Source organism: Xenia sp. Carnegie-2017, unplaced genomic scaffold (assembly GCF_021976095.1).
Source record: "Xenia sp. Carnegie-2017 unplaced genomic scaffold, XeniaSp_v1 HiC_scaffold_1, whole genome shotgun sequence".
Taxonomy (NCBI): domain Eukaryota; kingdom Metazoa; phylum Cnidaria; class Anthozoa; order Malacalcyonacea; family Xeniidae; genus Xenia; species Xenia sp. Carnegie-2017.
Window position 1 is genome coordinate 1,691,278 of NW_025813402.1, and position 22,619 is coordinate 1,713,896.

The window sequence follows — 22,619 nt, forward strand, 5'->3', positions numbered from 1 at the left end:
GAAAGGTGTGAAACATGCGCCTTGGAAAGCAATCATGCAAACCTGTACCTAAAGCCCACAATAAGTCCCAGAAACCACGCGAATTGGTATACACAGATATTCTTGGCCCATTTGAAGTGCCTAGCCTCAGTGGATGCAGATATGCAATTACCTTTGTGGACGAATACTCGAAGTATGCAATCGTTAAATTCATGAGCAAGAAAGCACAAGCATTCGAAAAATTTAAAGAGTACGTAGCAGAATCAGGATTCGAAAATTGAGAAGCGATAATGGAGCAGAGTATACATCGAAGCAATTCAAAGCTTACTGCATAGAATCAAAAATAAAGCAGGAATTTACAGTACCGAAACCCCGCAACAAAATGGAGTTGCCGAACGCTATAATCGAACTCTAGTTGAAATGGGACGATGTCTATTAATCCAAGCACAGTTACCAAAACGTTATTGGGTAAGAGCCTTATCCACAGCATCTCATATCAGAAATCTTACCGTTACTGCCAACAGCGAACAAGGTAAAAGTCCTTTCGAGCTATTCACCGAAAAAACCCCAAGATTAAATCATCTACGCACTTTTGGCTGCACAGCATACGTCATGAAAAGGAAGACCAACCTAAAGAAATTGGATTCAAGATCTGTGAAAGCGAAATTTATTGGTTACGATGACAAAAGCACAGCTTACATCCTGCAAGAATTCGAATCAATGAAAGTCATCAAAGCACGAAATGTTGTCTTCAAAGAAAGGGAAATTCAACCTTTTTCAGCAAAAGATACGATAAATCCAGAACAACCAAATCTTATGAGCCCCAACATGGATTTCGACGATGATCGTTCGAAAGATGAGAAAACAAAGGAACCGATTCAAGATGAAGTGGGGGAAAATAATGCACCGATACCTGCTGTTCAACATCAGCAAGAAGATGAAGAAAATCCAGAGGAAGAAATCTCGCTTCCTAGAGAAAGCAGAAATCGGCGGCCACCAGAAAGGTATGGATTATACTATACGTTCAACACAACTAATGAAGAAAGTGTACAAGAACCCAAGTCTTATCATGAAGCAATTAATACACCGCATGCTGAAAACTGGAGAAAAGCGATGAAAGCAGAATATGATTCACTAATGGACAATAACACATGGACAATAGAAACGAACCAGAAATGCAAAGTCCTACCAGGAAAATGGGTGTATAAAGTAAAATATGGAGTAGATGGTAAAATCGACAAATATAAAGCAAGATATGTAGCCAAGGGTTATGCCAAGTCGAAGGCTTAGACTTTTCGATACTTACGCTCCAACATGTAAACCCGAAACTTTTCGAATACTGCTCGCAATGACAGCACAAAAGGTCTACATATTGGCCAGATGGATGTTAAATCAGCATACCTTCACCCAACATAGAAGAAGAAATTTATCTAGAACAACCAGAAGGTTTTACCAAGAAAGCAAAATCAGGACGAAAGCAAGTTTGCAAGCTAAACAAATCAATCTATGGATTGAAACAAGCGGCAAAGAATTGGTACGAAGCACTGGCTAGTCTACTTATTAAAGAAAAATTCAAACGTAGCTGCAACGATTATTGTTTATTTGTGAGAAAAGAAGAAGATGGAACATACTCATACGTATTAGTTTGGGTAGACGATATTATAGTGGCTGGTACGAGTGAAAAGCAGTTAATCACATCAAAGCAATGTTAAGCAAAAATTTCAAGATGGACGACCGTGGCAAACTGCACTGGTTCTTAGGAATGCGAATTCTACGATCTCACGACAAGATTACCGTTGACAAAAGAAATACATCGAATCTGTTCTTCAACAATTCAATATGAGTGATTGTAAAGCAGCAGCAACGCCTGGAGAAGTAAATCTGAAGCTAATCAAAAGCAACGACGATCAGAAGTTAGTCGATGCGAAGTTATACAGAAGTTTAGTTGGATCATTACTATTTATTGGTAAACAAACCCGTCCAGATATCCTTCACATTGTTAATCAGCTATCAAGATTCCTAGATAAACCAGACATTTCACATTGGAAAGCAGCAAAGCACGTATTAAGATATCTTAAAGGAACTATCGATTTACAATTAACATTCTTGAAGAATTCCAATCTCGATATCGTTGGTGATTCAGACGCAGATTGGAGTGGTGATCTCAATGATCGCAAATCAACTACAGGATATTACTTCAAATTTGAAGGGAACGGAGGTGCAATCAGCTGGGAAGTGAAGAAACAGGCAACTGTAGCACTTTCGTCAGAAGCCGAATATCAAGCTATGGCGGCAGCTGTACAAGAAGCAATATATCTACGAGCACTAATGAAAGATTTAGGTTACCCAATGAAGAAACCAACCAACATTGAGAAGATAACCAATCTTGTATAAAGATGTGTCACAATCCCGTAATGCATAAACGATCAAAGCACATCGATACGAAACTACATTTCATTCGAGAAAGAGTACAAAACAAGGAAATAAAGATCAGTTACGTTCCAACCGAAGAAATGACAGCAGACATTCTTAAAAGTCATTATCTCGAGTCAAAGTAGAAAACATCGAGCAACACTTTTAGGAATTTAGTTAACCACATAGCAGACTCATCATGAGGAAGCTGAGTCTGAGTGGGGGTGTTAACATGATACAATATAACATAAAGTATTTCATTTGTTAAAGTTAATGTTAATTCAGTTCATTAGATACAGATCAATGGACACGTGACAATCGTACGATCTTACATACTTCCTGCATGTACATATATATATTGTTGTTGTAAAATCAATACGAATCCTTCTCTTTGAATAAAGTTCATAATCTAACATAGCATAGAAATGTCTAAGGCAGCATAGAAATGCTAACGATAAGAAGTAAAACTTACGGGAAAATCTTTCTGCGTGTTTCTATAACCCATAGAAACACAGAAAATGTTTTTTATTTCAGATAGCATAGAAATGTCTAAGGCAGCATAGAAATAACGATAAAAGCAAAAATAACGGGAAAATTTTCCACGTGTTTCTATAACTCCATAGAAACACAGAAAATGTTTTATTTCTAGATAGCATGGAAATTCTAAGGCAGCATAGAAATGTTAACGATAAAAGCAAAACTTACGGGGAAAACTTTTCTGCGTGTTTCTATAACTCCATAAAACACAGCAAATGTTTTTTATTTCTAGATAGCATAGAAATGTCTAAGGCAGCATAGAAATGCTAACGATAAGAAGCAAACTTAGGGAAAAACTTTTCTGCGTGTTTATAACCCATAGAAACACAGAAAATGTTTTCATTTCTAGATATATGAAATGTCTAAGGCAGCATAGAAATGCTAACGATAAAAGCAAAACTTACGGGGAAAACTTTCTGCGTGTTTCTATAACCCACAGAAACACAGAAAATGTTTTTATTCTGATAGCTACAGATGTCTACATTGCATTGGAAAAAGGCCATTAACGATAAAAAAAAGCAAATCAGATGGGATCTCCAGGTTTCTGAAAGAAATCGGAATGGAATTGAACAAAATGGAAATGGAGGACCCTAGAATGGAACAAACAGAAAATGGAATTTCTAGATAGCATGGAAATTTTAAGGCATAGAAATGTTAACGATAAAAAAGAAACTTTACGGGGAAAACTTTTCTGCGTGTTTCTATAACTCCATAGAAACACAGCAAATGTTTTTATTTCTAGATAGCATAGAAATGTCTAAGGCAGCATAGAAATGTTAACGATAAAAAGCAAAATCCACGGGAAAAACTTTTCCGTGTTTCTATAACCCATAGAAACACAGAAAATGTTTTTATTTCTAGATAGAAATGTCTAAGGCAGCATAGAAATGCTAACGATAAAAGCAAAACTTTGGGAAAACTTTTCGCGTGTTTCTATAACTCCATAAACACAGAAAATGTTTTTATTTCTAGATAGCATAGAAATAATTCTAAAGCAGCATAGAATGTTAACGATAAAAGCAAAACCAAGGAAAACTTTTCCGCGTGTTTCTATAACTCATAGAAACACAGAAAATGTTTTTATTCTAGATAGCATAGAAATGTCTAAGGCATAGAAATGTTAACGATAAAAAGCAAAACTTACGGGAAAACTTTTCCAGTGTTTCTATAACTCCATAGAAACACAGAAAATGTTTTATCAGATAGCATAGAAATGTCTAAGGCAGCATAGAAATGTTAAACGATAAAAAGCAAACTTACCGGGAAACTTTTCCAGGTCCCAAGTCTGTTCAGCCATCTTAAGTCGACCTAATAAAAACCAAAAATGAAAATCAATGCCATTAAAGCAAGGTTTTACGTGGAACAAATGACGAGGCAAAACATATGCCGAACACGAGAAAAAACAACTACGTAAGGCATTAAAAAGTTTGGATGTATAATCGAGTAATTATGGCACAGACTAAAGGAATACACACAAAGGCCACACTCGGTAAGTGCTGGCTGCAGTTACGCATGCTAACATTCCTATAGGTCAAAACAGGCTGAATTGACTGGCCCGCCATTAGTAAACAAATGCGTAATAAGATATACAAAAGAAATCAATGGAGTAGTCTGTGTTTCCATTCTATGATTATGGACTGTTTTGTATTACTGGAAGCAATGTTGGTTCTTCACTTCCCCGAAATGACGTACTATAAACCCTTGAGGTCACGTACAAATCATATCTATTGTCCACAAACAAAAGAAGTAAAGAAACTTTTAAAACAATTTATACATCCATGAAAACTATACGGGCTTCCGATACCGGAATCTGAACTGGAATAAAACTGACCCAACCACTCAACGAAAAATACAGCGCTTATGAATTCTGATATTAATATATTCAGATGGAACTATTGCAAACATTGAGAATTATTTGAGCTTATTGATTATAAATTAAACTAAATTTTTATGTTATCTTGAACTTTTAGAGAGACAAGAGGACAGAGTCGACAGGTGTGTAGTCATGCATCAGCTAACCTAATTTATGATGAAACATCCTTCATATCTGCGAAGGAGTGAATATTGTAAACGATTTTTAAAACTTTAGCTTTGCATAATCATAATGCCAAAAATGGCGTAGGATAATTTGTAGTTTCTAATATGGTTGTACCTCAAACATAAGCATTCATAATAAACTCTAATTATTTCAGAACATATGTTTAAAATCCATTTTGTCACCTTGTCTATATTTCAACACGAGAATCGCTATGGTTATATATAACTAAGTTAGCTCAGTGGAGAAATGCTATCAAAACACTAAAATATAGTTACAGGCAGTCCCTTTCTTCCTGATTCATGCTTGAAGGCAGCCTTTTGGATTCAATAAGCGGATACGACTCACTTCTGATTTTTAAACAATCTTTAAACTTACGAAAAATTCTTTGAAAGCATGCAGACAGAGCTAAAATAATTATTTAACAAGAAGATTTTCTTAAAATAAGCTCAATATCACATAATATTAGATATAAATGTAAGCTCAGCATGCGTTACGTGATGGTTAACGACCACTGTAAAGATAAAAGAAGAAAGAGAAGGTTTGAGAGAATAACCATGGTCCATTCCATCAATACTTTGTGTAGTATACTGAAATTTCTTCTTTGTCTACTTTGAACGCTTGACTGTTCACTGCGTAATTTCATGTTTATTCTTCTACTCACCTACTTTGCACTTCTGTAATATTCTTCGTGCCTGTCTACTTATAAAATTTACGTTTATTCTTCAGTTCACAATAAAATTTCATGTATTCTTCTTCGTAGAAGCGCCTATGCGTAATTTATGTTTATTCTTCTGCCTGTCTACTTGCGACTTTATGTTTATTCTTCTGCCTGTCTACTTATGTGTAACTTCTATGTTTATTCTTCGTGCAGTTGTCACTATGCGTACTTCTGTTTATTTTCTGTCTGCTTACGCTCTATGTTTATTCTTCGTGCCTACTTTCAATTTCTATGTTTTCCCAGCTTGTCATTTATGTGTATTTCTATGTTTATTCTTCTGTATGTCTATTTATGCAAATGTATGTAGAGTTTCAGTTCACTTATGCGTACTTCCATGTTTATTCTTCTCAGCATGTCCACCATGTGTAATTTTATGTTTATTCTGTGTCGTTCACTTACTATGCGTAATTCTATGTTTTTATTTCTGGCCTGTCTACTACATGTAATTTCTATGTTTATTCCTCAAATCTGCTACTTATGTGCACTTCTATGTTTACTTTTAATGTTCACTTATGTACCATGTTTATTCTTCGTGCCCCATTCTACTTTGTGTATTCTGTTTATTCCTTCAGCCCCACCGCTTATGATGCACTCTTATGTTTATTCTTCTGTGCATGTCTACTTTGAGTGCACTTCTATGTTTATTCTTCGTGCCTGTTCACTTTATGCACTCTATGTTTTATTCTTCTCTGCTCATTCAATTTATGTAAATTTCTATGTTTATTCTTCTGTGTCCCCGTCCACTGCACTCTATGTTTATCTCGTGCATGTCTACTATATACCTCCTGTTTTATCCTTCAGTACACTCACTACTTATGCATTTATTCTTCAGCCTGTCTACTTGTGTAATCTCCCTCATTTATGTTTATTTTCTATGTTTTAAACTTATGTGTAATTTCTATGTTTATTCTTTTTCAGCCTGTCTATTTTATGCGTATTTCTGTTCATATTCTTCAGCCTGTTCACTTAGTGTGTACTTCTATGTTTGTTCTTGGTATATGTCTACTTATGCCTCTATGTTTATTCTTCGTGCATGTCACTTATGCGTACTTCTATGTTTATTCTTCTGTGCATGTCTACTTATGTGTACTATGTTTATTCTTTGTGCCTGTCTACTTATGCGTGCACTAATATGTTTATTCTTCGTGCACCTACTTCTATGCAAAATTTCTATTTTATTCTCGTGCCTGTCTACTTATGTGTAATTTCTATGTTTATTCTTCGTGCATGTCTACTTATGTGTACTTCTATGTTTATTCTTCGTGCATTTTGCTAACTGTAGTGTTTGCTCGTGCATATTCAATAAAAAGATTATAAAAATATTTTTTGAATTTGCTATTTTTTTCTGGTGACCAAATAACCTTGTAAGTCTAAGGTAGCCCGCAAGAATCCATCTTCCAAAGTAATATTCTATTTAGTGCTGTTTCTGAAAATTGGTGGGGTGGGCAATTAAAACTTTTCCTAAATTGAAATCGATGATTTTAGTGTGAGGACATGTTCCCCTGTTCCTACAGGATTTACTCACAATCCGTTAAGGCAATTATTTTTAGTCTTATCCAGAATGCCATTGCAGTTCTATTTTTTGATTGTAAAATTTTCATCAATGGATTTTCAGACTGTTTATACGTTCAAACAAATTTGGGAGATATGTAAGACATATATCAAAATGCAGAAACATAACTGTAAAATTTTGACGTACATGTGCTATTTGAACTTCAATGACATGTTGCTTAGATGAACTGCTTGTTGCATTTAATAATTCTTTGGAAATTTGCACCCATCTTACACTCCTTCTTGCCTAGGCTTAGGTGCACCCTCCTTCAAACATCACCTTAATCCATCACAATAAAACACAGTAATATCCTAGTGCCATGACACATATTGGTGAATATAAATCATAAACTAATAAAACATTTACATTGTCAACAGATGATGAATCAGCAAGAACATGGATGATAATAGTTTAGCAAATTCAATATTTAGCAGGACTGATTCTCATGGGCCACATAGCCATCCTAACAATGCCTATAAGGATAGCAAATTTGCCTACAAAGATTAATGTAGTAAGCCATAAAGTAAAAGCAATGGTAAACTGCTTTAAATGGTGCTCATTGACAAAATATCTCATAATAATAGGATAAGTATAACAGAATTTAAAAAACAAAACAGTCAATCTAGAGAAAGGGTGGCTAATAGATTATCAATAAAAATGTTTACTATGTTTCCCAATGAATGCCTGATTTTAACATGTACTATGCAAGTATTTTGTATTTAGTGACTGTCTAAACAATGAAATCAAGTTTCTAAATAAGAAGAAAGATAGACAGTTTAAGGCATGGTTCTAACATAAAAGTTATCACATTAAAAGATTAGAAATGAAAATTAGAAAACTCCTAAAAGAGGTATTCAAGAAATAGGTAACAAGAAAATATATGATTCTGCAGAAGCAGTGTGAAACTTAACACAAAGAATTCGGTCATGGAAACCTGATATAAAACTTCATATACATAGTATAAAATACAGTAGTAAATATGCAAGAAGCTATTAAATTTATTTTCTTCGGCTTATCACTAATCAGGGGCCATGAAAGAAAATCATCCACAAGCTGTTATTACCAATCATAATAATTCAAAATGCACATATGTATACTAAATGATAATATTGAAAGAAGTTTTTTGTAGTGAGAGTTGTAGCTAGTGCAAACAACATCATATAGATAAACTGGTTGATGCTGAAGGAGTGCCAATAAAGATGAAATATAGTATAGTGAAACACAAGTTGAGTAAGTATGAAGTGACTTGTGTATCATCCTATGATAAATTTTACAAAAACAATAAAGTTTTATTATATCATCATACATATATCATATGGAAAAATGAATGCATTCTTCAGGAATATGTTATTATCATATTGCCTAAATGATAATTAGGACATTACATTTAGCAATACTACCCATTGGCGAAGAATAATTAAAACCACAAAAACTCTGATACAAGGCAAGGTACCTAACACTTTCAAAGTAGCCACTAAAATCTAATCTAACTACACAGCCAAACAATATTATAACCTACACATAAAAATGAAAATTTGACATTATTTATCGTTGAAGATAAAAATAATTGATAAATTTTACCTGAACGGACGATTAAATTTCTGCTACAAAAAATCGGAGCTTTGCTGATTGTTTTGCTTCTTTATACTTTTGATACCTCTTTATCTACCGCCATTTTTAAACGGTTCAACGTCACGTGATTTTTCATATTTCAGCACAGCATTCTATGGCTGAGAAACAGCTCTTTAATAACCCTGTATGGTCCCCTGAACTCCCGTTTAGCATATCTGCAACAATCACTAAACCAAATGAGTTGTGATAAAAAAAAGATGTGGTCGATTAAGGGTTCAATGCAACAAACAAGGCCGTAGCTAGAGCCTTATTGTATACGAAAATGGAAAAGGTCTGTAAAATGTCAGCTCTCATGAGTCAATAATTAGTTATATTTATATCTATTTTAGTTAAATGTTCCCACTTAGTAAACGGAGTACATTGAATGATCCATGAGCTATGCAAAGCTCACGTTTATAGGTTTGAGCACTGTGGGAACTCTATAATACAATCCATACAATAGTTTACTATCCTATTTTAATATCTTGGTTAAAAAGTTTCCAACTGAAAACAGCATTATATCACAATTTAAGTTGAATTTGTTCTTTTTTCTAGCTCACCAAGTTTAAGATATTTGCTTTACATGTACTCAGTAGAACTGCCAGAAATATCTGAATCGACATAATCCAGTATTAAAGTAAATGGTTTGAAAATGGTTACAAACATGTAAATGGTACAAACATGTAATAATCCAGTATGATAAATTAAAACAAAATTTAAGATATCCATTGACCATACTTAAATCTGACCATACTTGTCAACCAAGATTTAACTAGACGTCGAGGGTTTTCTCGTGGATTTGTGTGCATACTCTAACACTTATAGATCTAATCGATAAAGATATTTTTATCAAGCTTTTACGAATACATATTACAGAGAGCAAGTTTGTATATAAACTTTAATGTATTTTATGTTCACGGTCCCACTAAGGAAATCCGTCTACTGTTATTTAACTTATTTTTAATCTAAAATGTTGTTTGACTATACTTAAGTTTATTTACCGTAGATTTTCTTTATATAATTGCGTATGTGTTCTGTAAACCTTAAAGCATATCTCTGCATCGAAAGAGTAACGGTTCTTGAGTTTTAACATTGGTTGAATTTGTATTGAACAGAATAAGTTTATTAGAAATAGGAGAGAGAGAAAAAGAAATGTTTTTCAAGGAAGTTTTTCATGCAAAATTTCCTATTTGCCGCCATGTTTTGATACCCGGTTCCAGACCCTTTTCCTTCCAGGTAATTTATAATTATAATTTTCAAACGTGAGTCAAGAAGCACCTCTAAGGGGGGGGCATGCTCTGCCGGAAAACTTTGATTACTAGGGTGTCGGAAATGCAATTTCCAGCATTTTAGAACGGACAATAATCTTATTTTATGACTATCATTTGTGTGCAAAAATATTTATTTTCTAACATTGAATTACATGTTTGTAAATGTAGGTCGTCCAGGTTGGTATAGTTCTGAGAAGGACTGTTTTTGTTGTTGTTGACTGACGTTTCGACAACCTTAGCGGTAGTCATCTTCAGGCTCAAATGAGGAGTAAACGTCAGGTTAACCATATTTGTTATCTGGTTCTACATTGTATTGTGTGTACAGGAAATGTATTATTGTCAGGAATTAGTGTGAAGTGAAATGTTTTAGTTGAGATGTGCGATTTAGGTGTGATAAAACAATACAATGACGTAAGAACCAGATAACAAATACGGCTAACCTGACGTTTACTCCTCATTTGACTCTAAAGATGACTACCGCTAAGGTTGTCGAAACGTCAGTCAACAATAACAACAAAACAGTCCTTCTCAGGACCTACCAACCTGGACGATCTACATTTACAAACATAACGGTACCCGGGCTCCAAACATTTTACATTAAAATGTTCTCGCTGTTTCGCCCTTTTGTCAGGGACTCATCAGCATGTCTAGAAATCTGACTGTCGTATTTATTTGACAGCCTGACTCTGACATGGACATCTACATACCATCACAAACTGCAAAGAGTAATTATCAATCTAGAACTTTTAAAACATTTTAAAGGGAAAAGGTCCCCAAAATTAAACAAGATAAACAATATGCACCATCCTCTGATAGGAAATAACAAACCATTAAAATCTTCAAATCACTCATATCTAAACTCTCTCTTATAACGGAAGGGAGGGAAAAATAATTCTTTTGAAACCTAAAAACATTCCCAACCAGATCTCATTGGTAGATATACTTTTAACCATTTCTCTATAAGGGCTGCATCAAATTAATTATTAGGTGCATGCCTTGGTTTTAATCAATTGTTTTAAGCTTTCTTGTAAATGCACAGATTCAGAGAAATATTCTGGCATAGTACAGTACAAATAGAAGCCGCACTGGATTGAGCATTATTTTTCATGCGATACCTTTACAGCAATGGCTGCTACTTCAACAAAAGTCTAATCATTGTTTCTTCTTTCGAAAAACTTTGAAATAGTACCTTCTCATTTGCTGAAATTTTGTTCCGCATGAGAAATATGTGAAGTGGAATTGCTACAATTTGAATTTTTCCTCCGAACCCTTTGCTGCTGATGTTGCTTCAGGGCAACAATCATCAAACGCGATGGCCTTGATTCGCGAAAATTCTGCAGCAAAGGGTTACAAACTACAAAACTATGGCGTACATGCGACGTACGTGCCCGAAAATCTTCTCGAAGTTCATGCAACGCAAAGCACAACATGCGCGATAAATTACATACGGCAGTTAGCTAGTAACAGCTGCAATCCACTACAGATGTGGCTGCGCATGAGCGAGTTTTCCTTATTTGACCCTTTGCTGCATGGTATTGTTCCAGAACAACAACAACGAACACAATGGGCCTTGATCGGCGAAAAATTCATGCAACAAAGGATTACACTAATTAAAAAGTAGAGTTGGAAAATGGTAAGGTTGAAATACTTGACCAGTTTTAGGTGTTCTTCAAAGCTAAGATGTGTACATGATTAGAATTTTTATGTTATAAAGGAGCTCAATGACTGCATTGTGTTTTGAGCTTTCTTGATCAGGATAAAAGTGGATTGATCTTTCAATGACAGAAAACATGCTAAAATTCAAAATAATATCTTCTCTACTGTCATGGCAGTTCAACAATGAGTCTTTTTTAACAAAATCTTAGCCAGTGAAACTTGAATCCAAGCACTCCTGTTGATACAGGATTTCTTACACTGTGATTGAAATACCGCATGGTATTTTATCAATAGTTAAAATAAATGGTAATTGCAATAAATGTTGCCATTTTCTAATAGCTCTAAAGCATTCAGCAGCCTCACTATAATTACCAGCTTTTTATCAATTGAGACATTTAGTGACACAGAGCTATTAATGGAAATTTCCAAAAGGATCTGATAAACAAGTACGATAAATCAATGATCCATATTCAAACAACCTTGAACGCGCTTTTAAAGTAGCTTGCACACAAAAATTACAAAGCTAAAAAGGAGATAGAAAACATAGGAATGAAATAAAACACGTGCTTTTCAAGCTAACAAAGAATTTAAAGAATTATTAAAAACGTGCATGAAAGATCGGCATCAAAATGCGGATTTTGTGTTATCCTTTGATTGCCTTTTCATTAATTACTCATATTCAAACACAAACCTACGCATACCTGATAACGATTATAACGGCATTATAAAACAAAAGTTCAAAATAATCGGTAATTTGAAACGCATCAGCAAAATTTTCTAAAACCTTCTTATCTTGAAGAACATGTGCCATATTTTAATCCTTTGCGTTCTAATCGTATTTTAGCTGCATCATTTCCGTGCGCAAGCTTTTCAAAGTTTTCAGAACAGAATTTTTACCCAGAAAGGTTATTATTTTCGAAAATTTTATAGTTAGACTAACCATTAGAAGTTTAACTACCCATTTACACGAAAGGGTTTTGCAAATTTACGCGTTGATGACTATAGTGACGTTTTTAAACTGTTCAGTTTTAGGGTAGCCAGGCATGCTAGATAGCTCTGTATTGAAAGAGTTGGGACACTTAGCTCTTTGCATTTCTGCGTAACTATTGGGTAAATGTGGTCACATTGTATTTTAGCCGCCATTTTGTTGAAAAAGCGGGAAGTTTAACTATTGTTTACATAGGAGATTAATTCAAAGTTCTTTTAAAATGGTTTCATGTTGTTGATTCCAGCATCCGATTACCCATGTCTGGGAAAAAGAACATTTAAAAGAGAGAAAGGGCTCTGCGCATAAGTCTGGAACACTTCAATCCAACATCTACCTCTCGTCTTTGTCAGCATGCCATGAAATGATTTTACTTGTGTTATTAGAATATCAATTAGAATAAAACGTTTTTTAGAAGGATTGATTATTTGTATCATATCTCGTGTACCAACCTTATTTATGTACAGTATTGTTATAAAAGTGACATTATTGAAATTATAAATTCTCGTTTAATTTTTCTTGTGTACGCTTTAGGAAGAATTAAATGATTTCTGTAGTGTAACGTTTTTGGTAGACACCCTGTATATTCGTTGATAAACCTTCTTTCAAAACTCTATGATTTTGCTAAACGGCTTCGTAAATATAAGTGATAATTTTATGAAAATGCACTTTCAAGCGAGTCAGTTTGAGGCAATTATTCTCCGTAAATTGAAGCCAAATGCAATTCCCATTCTGTTTTCGCATCAAAAACCAGTACTTCGTAGAAAAAGTCCAAGAAAACGAATTTTTAGAACAACGGGCAAGTACTTGCTGTGTTTCGTAAATGTTTCTTCGGTATGTGTTGACTTAAAAATCTCTAATGCTCTAGAATCTCTAAACCTTGTGCAAAAATCAACTCCGTTAAACGCTAACACGGTTTGGAAGCAATTTTTTAAAGAGAGCGAGGTCAATGAATTAATGCAATCTGAAAACTACGATGAAAACTGTTCTAAAGTCAAACTTTTGAAGAACTTGAAATTAGAAGATGGCGGGAAGAAATTGTAAAACTGAAAAATAAGAACAAGAATCTTCGTAATTTATCAGCTATCTTCAACGATGATCAACTTTTCACACTAGAAAAATTAGAAATGAACGTACACAGGGTAAACGTGACTTGTTTTAACATTTAAAAATATTGTACATGTAATGAGCAATTTTAATTTACTAAGTTCTATAAATGGTATAATTTCAGTCTTTTGGTGCAATTCCACCATTGAGCAAGCCACACAACTAAGATATTCCTGTGGAACAACTGGCTATAACATGTTGTTGGACTTTAACTAGCCACTACCCTTGTTCGCACATTAAATCGGAGAATGCAACACATTGGTTTCTCAGCTGGTATAATTTCTGAGGCTTGTTTAGCACTTGCCGAGTAGGTATACTTGCATAACTAAAAAGTTATTTTAAGCAGTTATCGCTACACCTTTAATTATGTTCTTACATACAGTTACTCTTCTAATATTTTATACCAAGACAAAATCCATGACAGATGAAAAGCGTGACAGTTATTTTCTACTAGATCAAACGTCCTTCAAATCTTCATATGACTTTGATAAAAACAGGCTCAGAAAAGGACAATGTACCATTTGGGGAGCAAATACAAATCAATGGTAGATGTTATGGCAAATCAAGCATTTGTCCTGATGTTATGTGGCTTGACAACCGATGGAAGCAGGTGGTAGCTACTACTTTACAGGAGACTCTTTTAATGCTGTTCAGATCAACAATAATAATTGTTATAATAGAAAAAGCGCATGAAAGCAACCTTAAAGTCATGAATATCTGGCAATGGATATACGACGTGGTAATCAGGTAATTTTAAGAAAATCGGTATATCCTGTAAATTTTCAAAAATACGAACAATTGGTATTATCTAATTCATGCTCATCCTGTGGTTGAAAACATGCAACTAACCTTCATGCCAATGTTCTACACTTGTTAAAATATATCCGCAATCACTTGAACCTAAAACAAGTTATTTATCTACCAGATATGTGGTTCGTGACAACAACCTACCAAGTAATGCAGTTACAATGCGCTTTGTCAAAGAGTTGGTTGACCATGATTAAATGCACCATGAAAGCACCACACTTGGACGATAAAGCTTTAAATCTATGTCATTTCAACAAAATGAAGTAAGCTTTGCGAAGAATCTCTTGTCAAGAAAAATAGGAGCAGCAATTCAATACCTGATTGAAGAAGAAATTATAAGTAAAGAAGCTTCAGCAACAGCTTGTACAGAAGTTTTGCAACCAAATTGGTGTGGTATGACACAATGCATGCCTGGAAAGGAAACATCATCTTATGAAACAGACAAAACAGCTGACAAAATATCTTTTTTGACATAAAGCTTCCAAAGAGTTGTCTTAATGACAATCCATTATGTATAGAAGAACAACATTGTGATGATGATTTACTTGACCAAGAGTCTGAACTATAAAGGCTAGAACATCTTGGTGGTTACTTAGCAATTCATCAAACTCAACAAACATTGTGAAAACTTGCATTAAGGCTTCGAGAAAAAACCGCCCGCTTCCACTGGAGAACATGATTAGTGTAAAAGCCCAATCATTTACGCTAAAATTATACCATAACATCTTTAACTTACACTCACGTGCTGTCAAAGATCTTCTAATGCAAGTTGTTTACAAAACGCAAGATCAAATAATTTCCAAGCAGAATGTTGTAATTCTCTTATTGTCTGTAAGCAAACCTTGCAAAACGAGCATTCCAGATTGCCACAACAAAATTGCTGAAGCTTCTTTACAATTCAAAAGGAATTTTCATTAAGACCCGGTTTACACTAGGGCTAAAGTTTCGGATTCATCGCAAATCTGGGATGTTTTATGTCGGATTTATTTTCTGTTTACATTTGCAGTATTAAATCAGAATGGCGCACACGAGCACGACACAATTGACTTTGTGGTATATCTTATTGCGTAGCCAGTTCGGTAGTCCACTGGGTTAAATTAAAGCTGTTCATAGCACGATATCCATACTACCAACAACTAAATTAAAAGATACTGATCCCTGTCGCTCTGTAAACATGCAAAAACCAAAATTTGTCTTCTCTACCTATAACGCTGTATATTGTATATGCTGGCTTTTGGAACAAAATGGCGGACGTTAGCAGTTTATTTTCTGTCCTACTGAGGGAGTTAGGACAACAAAGAAGTAAGATCAAATCAATGAACAGGAAATACAAAATACTTTCGATCACTTGCAATTATTGAGCAAAGCGTTTACTATAAAACATTGTTTGCAATAAACAGAAAATCTTTGAAATGTATAGACTTTTCAAGACGTGATTTAAAAATAAAAAACACGACCTGATGGCTAACACAATTAATTCCCTAATTATAATAATCATGTCATGGCCTCTGGCTAAAGCTGCCCTTAAACGCCGTGCGTGAGAAATTAATACCGCTGCACTTGTTCGAACAAATAGGCTTACATCCAGACACAAGAAAACGTTTTAAAACTTAACTGTAAGAAAATGGTTTATGAAAAAATCCTTTAAAGTCGGAAGAAATCTAAATGACGTTATTTCTGCGATTCTTGAGATGCGCATTTTAGACGTACATCTAAGCTAAAGCGTTCGAAAAATGCAGAAATGGTGAAACACTCACTTAATTTTAGTCCTATAACTAAAGTTAATTTTTAAATATTAAACGAGTTTGGTGTAAATGATATCAAATATACAATTTTATTTGAATTATGTTCATACACCTACTTCATTTAGTCCTATTTATTGATTGGCATTGCGTACCTATTTTTGATAGCTAGCTAGAACCCCGGTGAGTTTTGAGTTTCGAGCGATGCACTTTTAAAACAAGCCTTTTTGCAGCAAAATGAAATGTTGATTATTGCTAAAGAAGTAAATGGAAATTTTAAAATTTTAAAGTAGCCCCGTTTGGTGTATGCTTTAAATTTAAAGTTAATAAACGTAGCTACTTGTATTTTAGATTTTGTATTTGCAGTTAAAAATATATATTTTCATCAAACCTGCAGGCTGCAGCTACTAGTACTGAGCATATGGAATAGCAGTTAAGCGTAACGACAATAAGAGTAAAATTGTTTCAAAATTTCAACCGGCAGTTTTCAGCAACAAAGTATTTTAACATACTGGTTCAAACCAGGGTGCTAAATGAAGCACCTCCATCATTTTATGTGCCATCATTTTTTGTCTGTAGGTCACAACTTTCAAAATAACAAATACTCTCGCAATGTTTCACGACAAATTCTAAGTTCTAGTTGCCACATTTTATACACGTATAAAGCTTGTTAACACTCGAGTATTTATACAATAATATACAGAATACTCAACATAACACCGTACAATTGACTTATGTTTCACGACAAATTCTAAGTTCCAGTTGTCAAAGTTTTATACGTATAAAGCTTTGTTAACACTCGAGTATTTATACAATAATATACAGAATACTAACATAACACCGTACAATTGATCTATAAAGAGACAAAATTACCAAGTATTGGTTGGGTTCTCTTCAGATAATCGTAAAGATAATTTTAATTCTTGCTTATGCTATCGCATGCTTAAACTTGCAAATATTTTATATGCCAGAACAAGTAGCTGCAGCATGCAGGTTCAGTATTAGCCTAATAAACTCGTCTGTGTAAGCGTTTTGCTAAGAAAAGGCTAGAAGACAATTCCAAGTCTATATGTGTTTCTGAACTATAGTGAAATAAAATAATTTGAAACATAGAGGCCAAAAATTTATTAAATGAGAGCTCAGTAATTGCAGCCGAGTAATAGCAGGTTTGAATTACAAAACCTGATTATGATGGAATTTTCCACTAAAATTGGAGAGTATGCTTAATCAACTCTTCATTTTATAAATTGTAATAAAATTTGATCAATTTTACGTCACAGTGTCACTTTAACTGCTCCTAGCAAAATAGGTGATTTGAAATATGTCATGGCGCCAGTTGGCATGGTCAAGTAAAAAAACACTTTATCTACTATTGTGTGCACCAGCATTGTGAGCGAGCCACAATGTTTGATAATTACATGGAGGTGGGTTGCAATCAAAAATATGAGAATCCAAAGTCGACTTTATCATTGCAAACATTCCAGTAATAAGTTAAACATTCCAGTAATAAGTTAACCACTAAATGTACTTTATAGCATATCCTTAGGTTCTGACTGTCAACTTCTTAATAATCTAACAACAAAAATAAACAATATTGAGAAAAGTTACGAATAGCTATAATGATAATGAAAAAGAATGAAACTATCGCAAATACAAAAACATGATAACAGGGTTTTTTCAAAAACATGATTTTGTTCTCACTTTGCCCACTTCGTTAGACATTTTAATAAAACCCTGATGTCAAATAAATTCTCAGAAAACTGTTTGAAAAGATCTTAGGTGCAACCACAAAACAATCTAATGTTGTATTACTCATAATCAACTTGCCGCATTGCAGCCATAGGAACATGCAGGCGTAGGAAGACTGGGTCATTTTCATGTATGTATTATAAGCCTTTGAAAACACTGATTTCAAAAGAACTTAACATTACGTATAATTAATAGATATGTCCCCTCTGAAACCAAAAAAAACAACGATATCTTACGCCCATATTTAAGAACACTTAGGTTTCAGCACTATCTTTATCTTCCTTTTACATCGCGCACTCTAACGACTATGTGCCTGTTCTATTCACATTTCCCATCACAATTTCAGGTAACCTTCATTACTCATCTAGCTTTTAATTCTTTTCGAGATAATGTTTTACCTAATAGAATGTCATTTTTGAAGACACTATGTAGTTTCTTGGGAAGATTGTGTTTTGTTAAACAGTCTGAAGCTGCTTATTAGATCTTACACATTCAACATCTATAATTAGTGCTATCCAAACGTTATTTAATAGCTACAGTTCAGGTGCATTAATTCTGAAGAAGTGCAATCAAGAAGTGGGTTACTCATTCAGTCTAATCCAGTCAATTGACATGTAAATTACCTCTGCATGCACAATACGATGGCGTAAGAACCAGACAACAAATACGGCAAACTTGACTTTTACTCCTCACTTGATTCTGAAGATGACTACGGCGCTAAGCCTGTCGAAACGTCAGTCAACGTTAACACTAGCAGTCCTCCTCAAAACTTACTAACATGGACGATCTACACTAAAAATCATCTAAGTATACTCCAACGCTCAAACCATTCTACCAAAAAGGACCTTCAATTTATACTCATAAAATTTCACATGCAAAGGCAGAATTGCTGCGTACAATATTAAAATACTTGTTTAAGAGTTATAATAAGGTTCAATAAATTTCATCGACATTTGTTTTGTGCATTGATTTCTTTAATGTACTACATAATAAGGTGTTGTCATTGAATATGCCTTCATTTTGCCTAAATGATTGGTAAGTGATGCATTGAGGTAATTATATTTTAAAGCGTTCGTTATTCTGGGGAGAAACACTAGTGGTCGGATCGCCTTATAATATAGCTATTACATGCAAAGTTTGATAGGTTAAACTCGAATTATCATAAGCAATGGCTAGTGAAGCAGAAAAATAATTGACACCATACTTCCCACTCTATCTTTCATTAAAAAACAGACACTGATTAAGGCAATGTCATGTCTTGAGCGGCTTTATGAAAAAATTTTGTTTTGAAAGCAATTTGAGATATAAACAAATTATGGCCTTGTGGGGCGACAGTGCTTTGTTCGCATCGAGAAATTCGTGGGTCATTGACGGAACAAAAATTTAGGAGGTATCAGTTGACAAACTGTACTACAAGGTGGAAAGAGAGAAAGGATGACGATTTCAGTGTTCTTCTTCATTCCAAACCAGTTCCAATACCACAAACTTTATATGGATGCCTAAGAAACCTATGATGGACAATTTATTTTAAGACTTTTGAAGAAGATGATGACTGATTGGCAAGTTGAGCTTGTTAAGCTTGCTGTACAAATCCAAATATGTAAAAATACTTACGCCGGTAGTTTGTATTCAATAAGAACTATCGTCATGTTTAATCAAACAATCAAATCAACTTCATAATAAAGTTTTGAAATCGAAATATCTTCGGAATAAATTCACCTAAGCTCAAAAATTGGTCTGCAATGAAGCATGCAGGATACGGCCGATCCAGAATCGTAAAGATTATAGGATTTATTTTGCCTTACTCAGTATATCTCTGTTTCGTTTTCAATCTCATGAACACAACCTTGAAATATTGTCTTACATTACCTAAGAAAATATGGAACATTGCCTCTGATAGTGATATTCGAGAGAAAACGATCTTACGTTTTAGGTCTTCAAGCTTTTGTACTCTGAAGTCATCAAAACACCGTCGTCAGACACAGTGATATACAGCGATTGAACATAATGAACTATCCTATTGATGCAACCATTTGAATTGTACACCATCATCATGTCCTGTTCTATTACGGAATCTAATTACCGGAATTGTGTTACTAGAAAGTACGTATTTCATTCATACACAATTGTCTCTCTGGTATTACACTTATCTTAATTGAACACATTCTCTGGTATTAAATTCTAAAATTGAAGTATGGAAGTTTGCTATCGTTTTCCTTCTCGGTGATATTATTGGGATAAAGTAAATGGTTTGAGCCTGAGTCGAAACATAAGTTTGTTGTAGATCGTCCAGGTTGGTATGGTTCTGAGAAGGACTGTTTTGTTGTTGTTGACTGACGTTTTGACAACTTTAGCAGTCATCTTCAGAGTCATTTTTCGACAATTAACGGTAGTCATCTTCAGAGTCATTTCATTTGACTCTAAAGATGACTACCGCTAAGGTTGTCGAAACGTCATCAACAACAAAACACTTTCCAGACTATACCAACCTGGACGATCTACATTTCATAAAATATATTATTGGGATGTTGTTATTACGTAATCGCAGAAAGAGCATAAAATTAGATAATCAAATTATCAATCAAATTATCTAATTAAATAAAAGATAATCAAATTATCCAATTTAGCTCTTTCTGCGATTACGTAAACCATCAACATCCCAATATCTCACCACAGAGAAGAGAACGATAGCAGATTTCCATTTTAGACCTTGACATCTGCCTTTGATTAGCAACAACTACCTCTGTCTATGGTAAACCTACATCGCTAATCATTTTACCAACTTTCAACTTTATCCCACTTTCCACAAACTTAACTAATCTGTTGACTCTACCCATGTTTACCTTACACTATTTAGTTTCAGTCATAAGATTTCAGTTTCATTTGATTAGTGCGTACTTGCGAACAACCTGAGCTGTTATCGAATAACAAATTTGCTCACTTGGGCAAACGGAATAAAATTAATAGGCCAAAAGCGATCAAGCCTGAAAATTAGTCATGGCATGATGTTTGTTTTGCAGTCGTGCTCAATTGACTATTATCATGTTTTATTGGCCAATTTATTTCAATTACACCTGAATTCGATCGCTCTACAGTCAAACTCTCATTGGGAAGGAAATATCTGTCCACCACGTTCGACTGTAAGTCAGCCTTCTGAAATGCACACCTTGCGATTTGAATTTGAAGCTGCAGGCGTTGGGGTCGTCAAACTTGGCCAATTTTGTCTGTGTATTCTTCTATCTGGCGATAGCTGTCAATCCAGGACCTAATAACTTCAACTCCTGTGGCTCTAGAGGCTTATCAGTCTGCCACTGGAACATCCAAAGATGACTGATACCCAAATTGAAGAACTATTCTAATGCTCACCTCGAACAACAACAGTTCTGCAACTCGACGTCTTAATTTCACTGAGACGTTCGGACAAGTAAAATTCCAGACAGCTACACATGATACCCGGCTACACATTACACAGAAAAGATCGAATCGGGAAAAAAGGTGGCGGCATAATTGCGTATGTAAACGAGAAAGTTAAGGAGCTGATTTAGTGATAGTACATGGTTCTAGCGCACTAAAAGTGCGCTATATCCCCATGTACTATACTACATATAACCTTGGTAAAACTATTTTATAACAGCTTAAAATAAGACCATGGTTCAAAGACGTCCCTCTGGTAAAAAGGTCATGTAAAAAAGCTGTGTAAAAAATTGTTTGTTTCAATATAGTAGTAAAAACTTTCTTTATAACAGCATAAAATAAGACCATGATTCAAAAGGCGTCCCTCAGTAAAAGGTCATGTAAGAAAGCTGTGTGAAAAAAGTCATTGTTTCAAAGGGGTAAAAATATGGAATCTATATGTTTTAAAACTATCTTTAGAAATCAAGGCAAGAAAGATCGTTTCTGGAGGCGATCCGAGCAGCGCAAATTTTAGCGTAGCTAAATTGAGCAGGGATGGGATCGCCGAGAATTCATGCGAGCCTCCAGGGTAAAAATCCAGCTTTAGCTAGAATTTCGGTTCGCCCCTTTATTCTGAATATCGAAGAATATTCGAGAATAACAGAGGCTTAAGAAATGCTTTTAAAAACTATCTTTAGAAATCAAGTGTTAATAAAACATCTTTTCAAAAATAATCTATATGTTTTAAAACGGTCTACAAACAAATGTTAACAAGCATCGTTCGGAGGGCATCCGAGCGCAGATTTAGCGTAGCTAAAATTGAGCAGGGGAATGGGCTCAGAATTGAAACCTGTGGGAAATTTTTCACGAAGTGAAAAACTGGCTTTGAAGTAGCATCGAAGAATATTCGAAGAATATTGAGAATAATAGAGTTTAAAAATGCTCTTCAAAACCGTCTTTAATAATCAAGTGTTAATAATCAAGTGTTATTAAAATATCAGTAGCAGCGCGTGTCTTAGTGCATGTTTCTAACAATGGTTGTTTAATGTAACCAGCACATTT

General features: G+C 34.5%; 1 protein-coding gene across 1 annotated transcript; it reads left to right on the plus strand.

Annotated features, from left to right (window-relative positions):
- The first annotated feature begins 1,818 nt into the window (after positions 1 to 1,818).
- LOC124443289 (secreted RxLR effector protein 161-like) lies at positions 1,819 to 2,373 on the plus strand. The gene has a single exon (XM_046993833.1). The coding sequence runs from the start codon at positions 1,819 to 1,821 to the stop codon at positions 2,371 to 2,373; it is 555 nt and encodes a 184-aa protein (XP_046849789.1).
- The last annotated feature ends 20,246 nt before the right edge of the window (positions 2,374 to 22,619 follow it).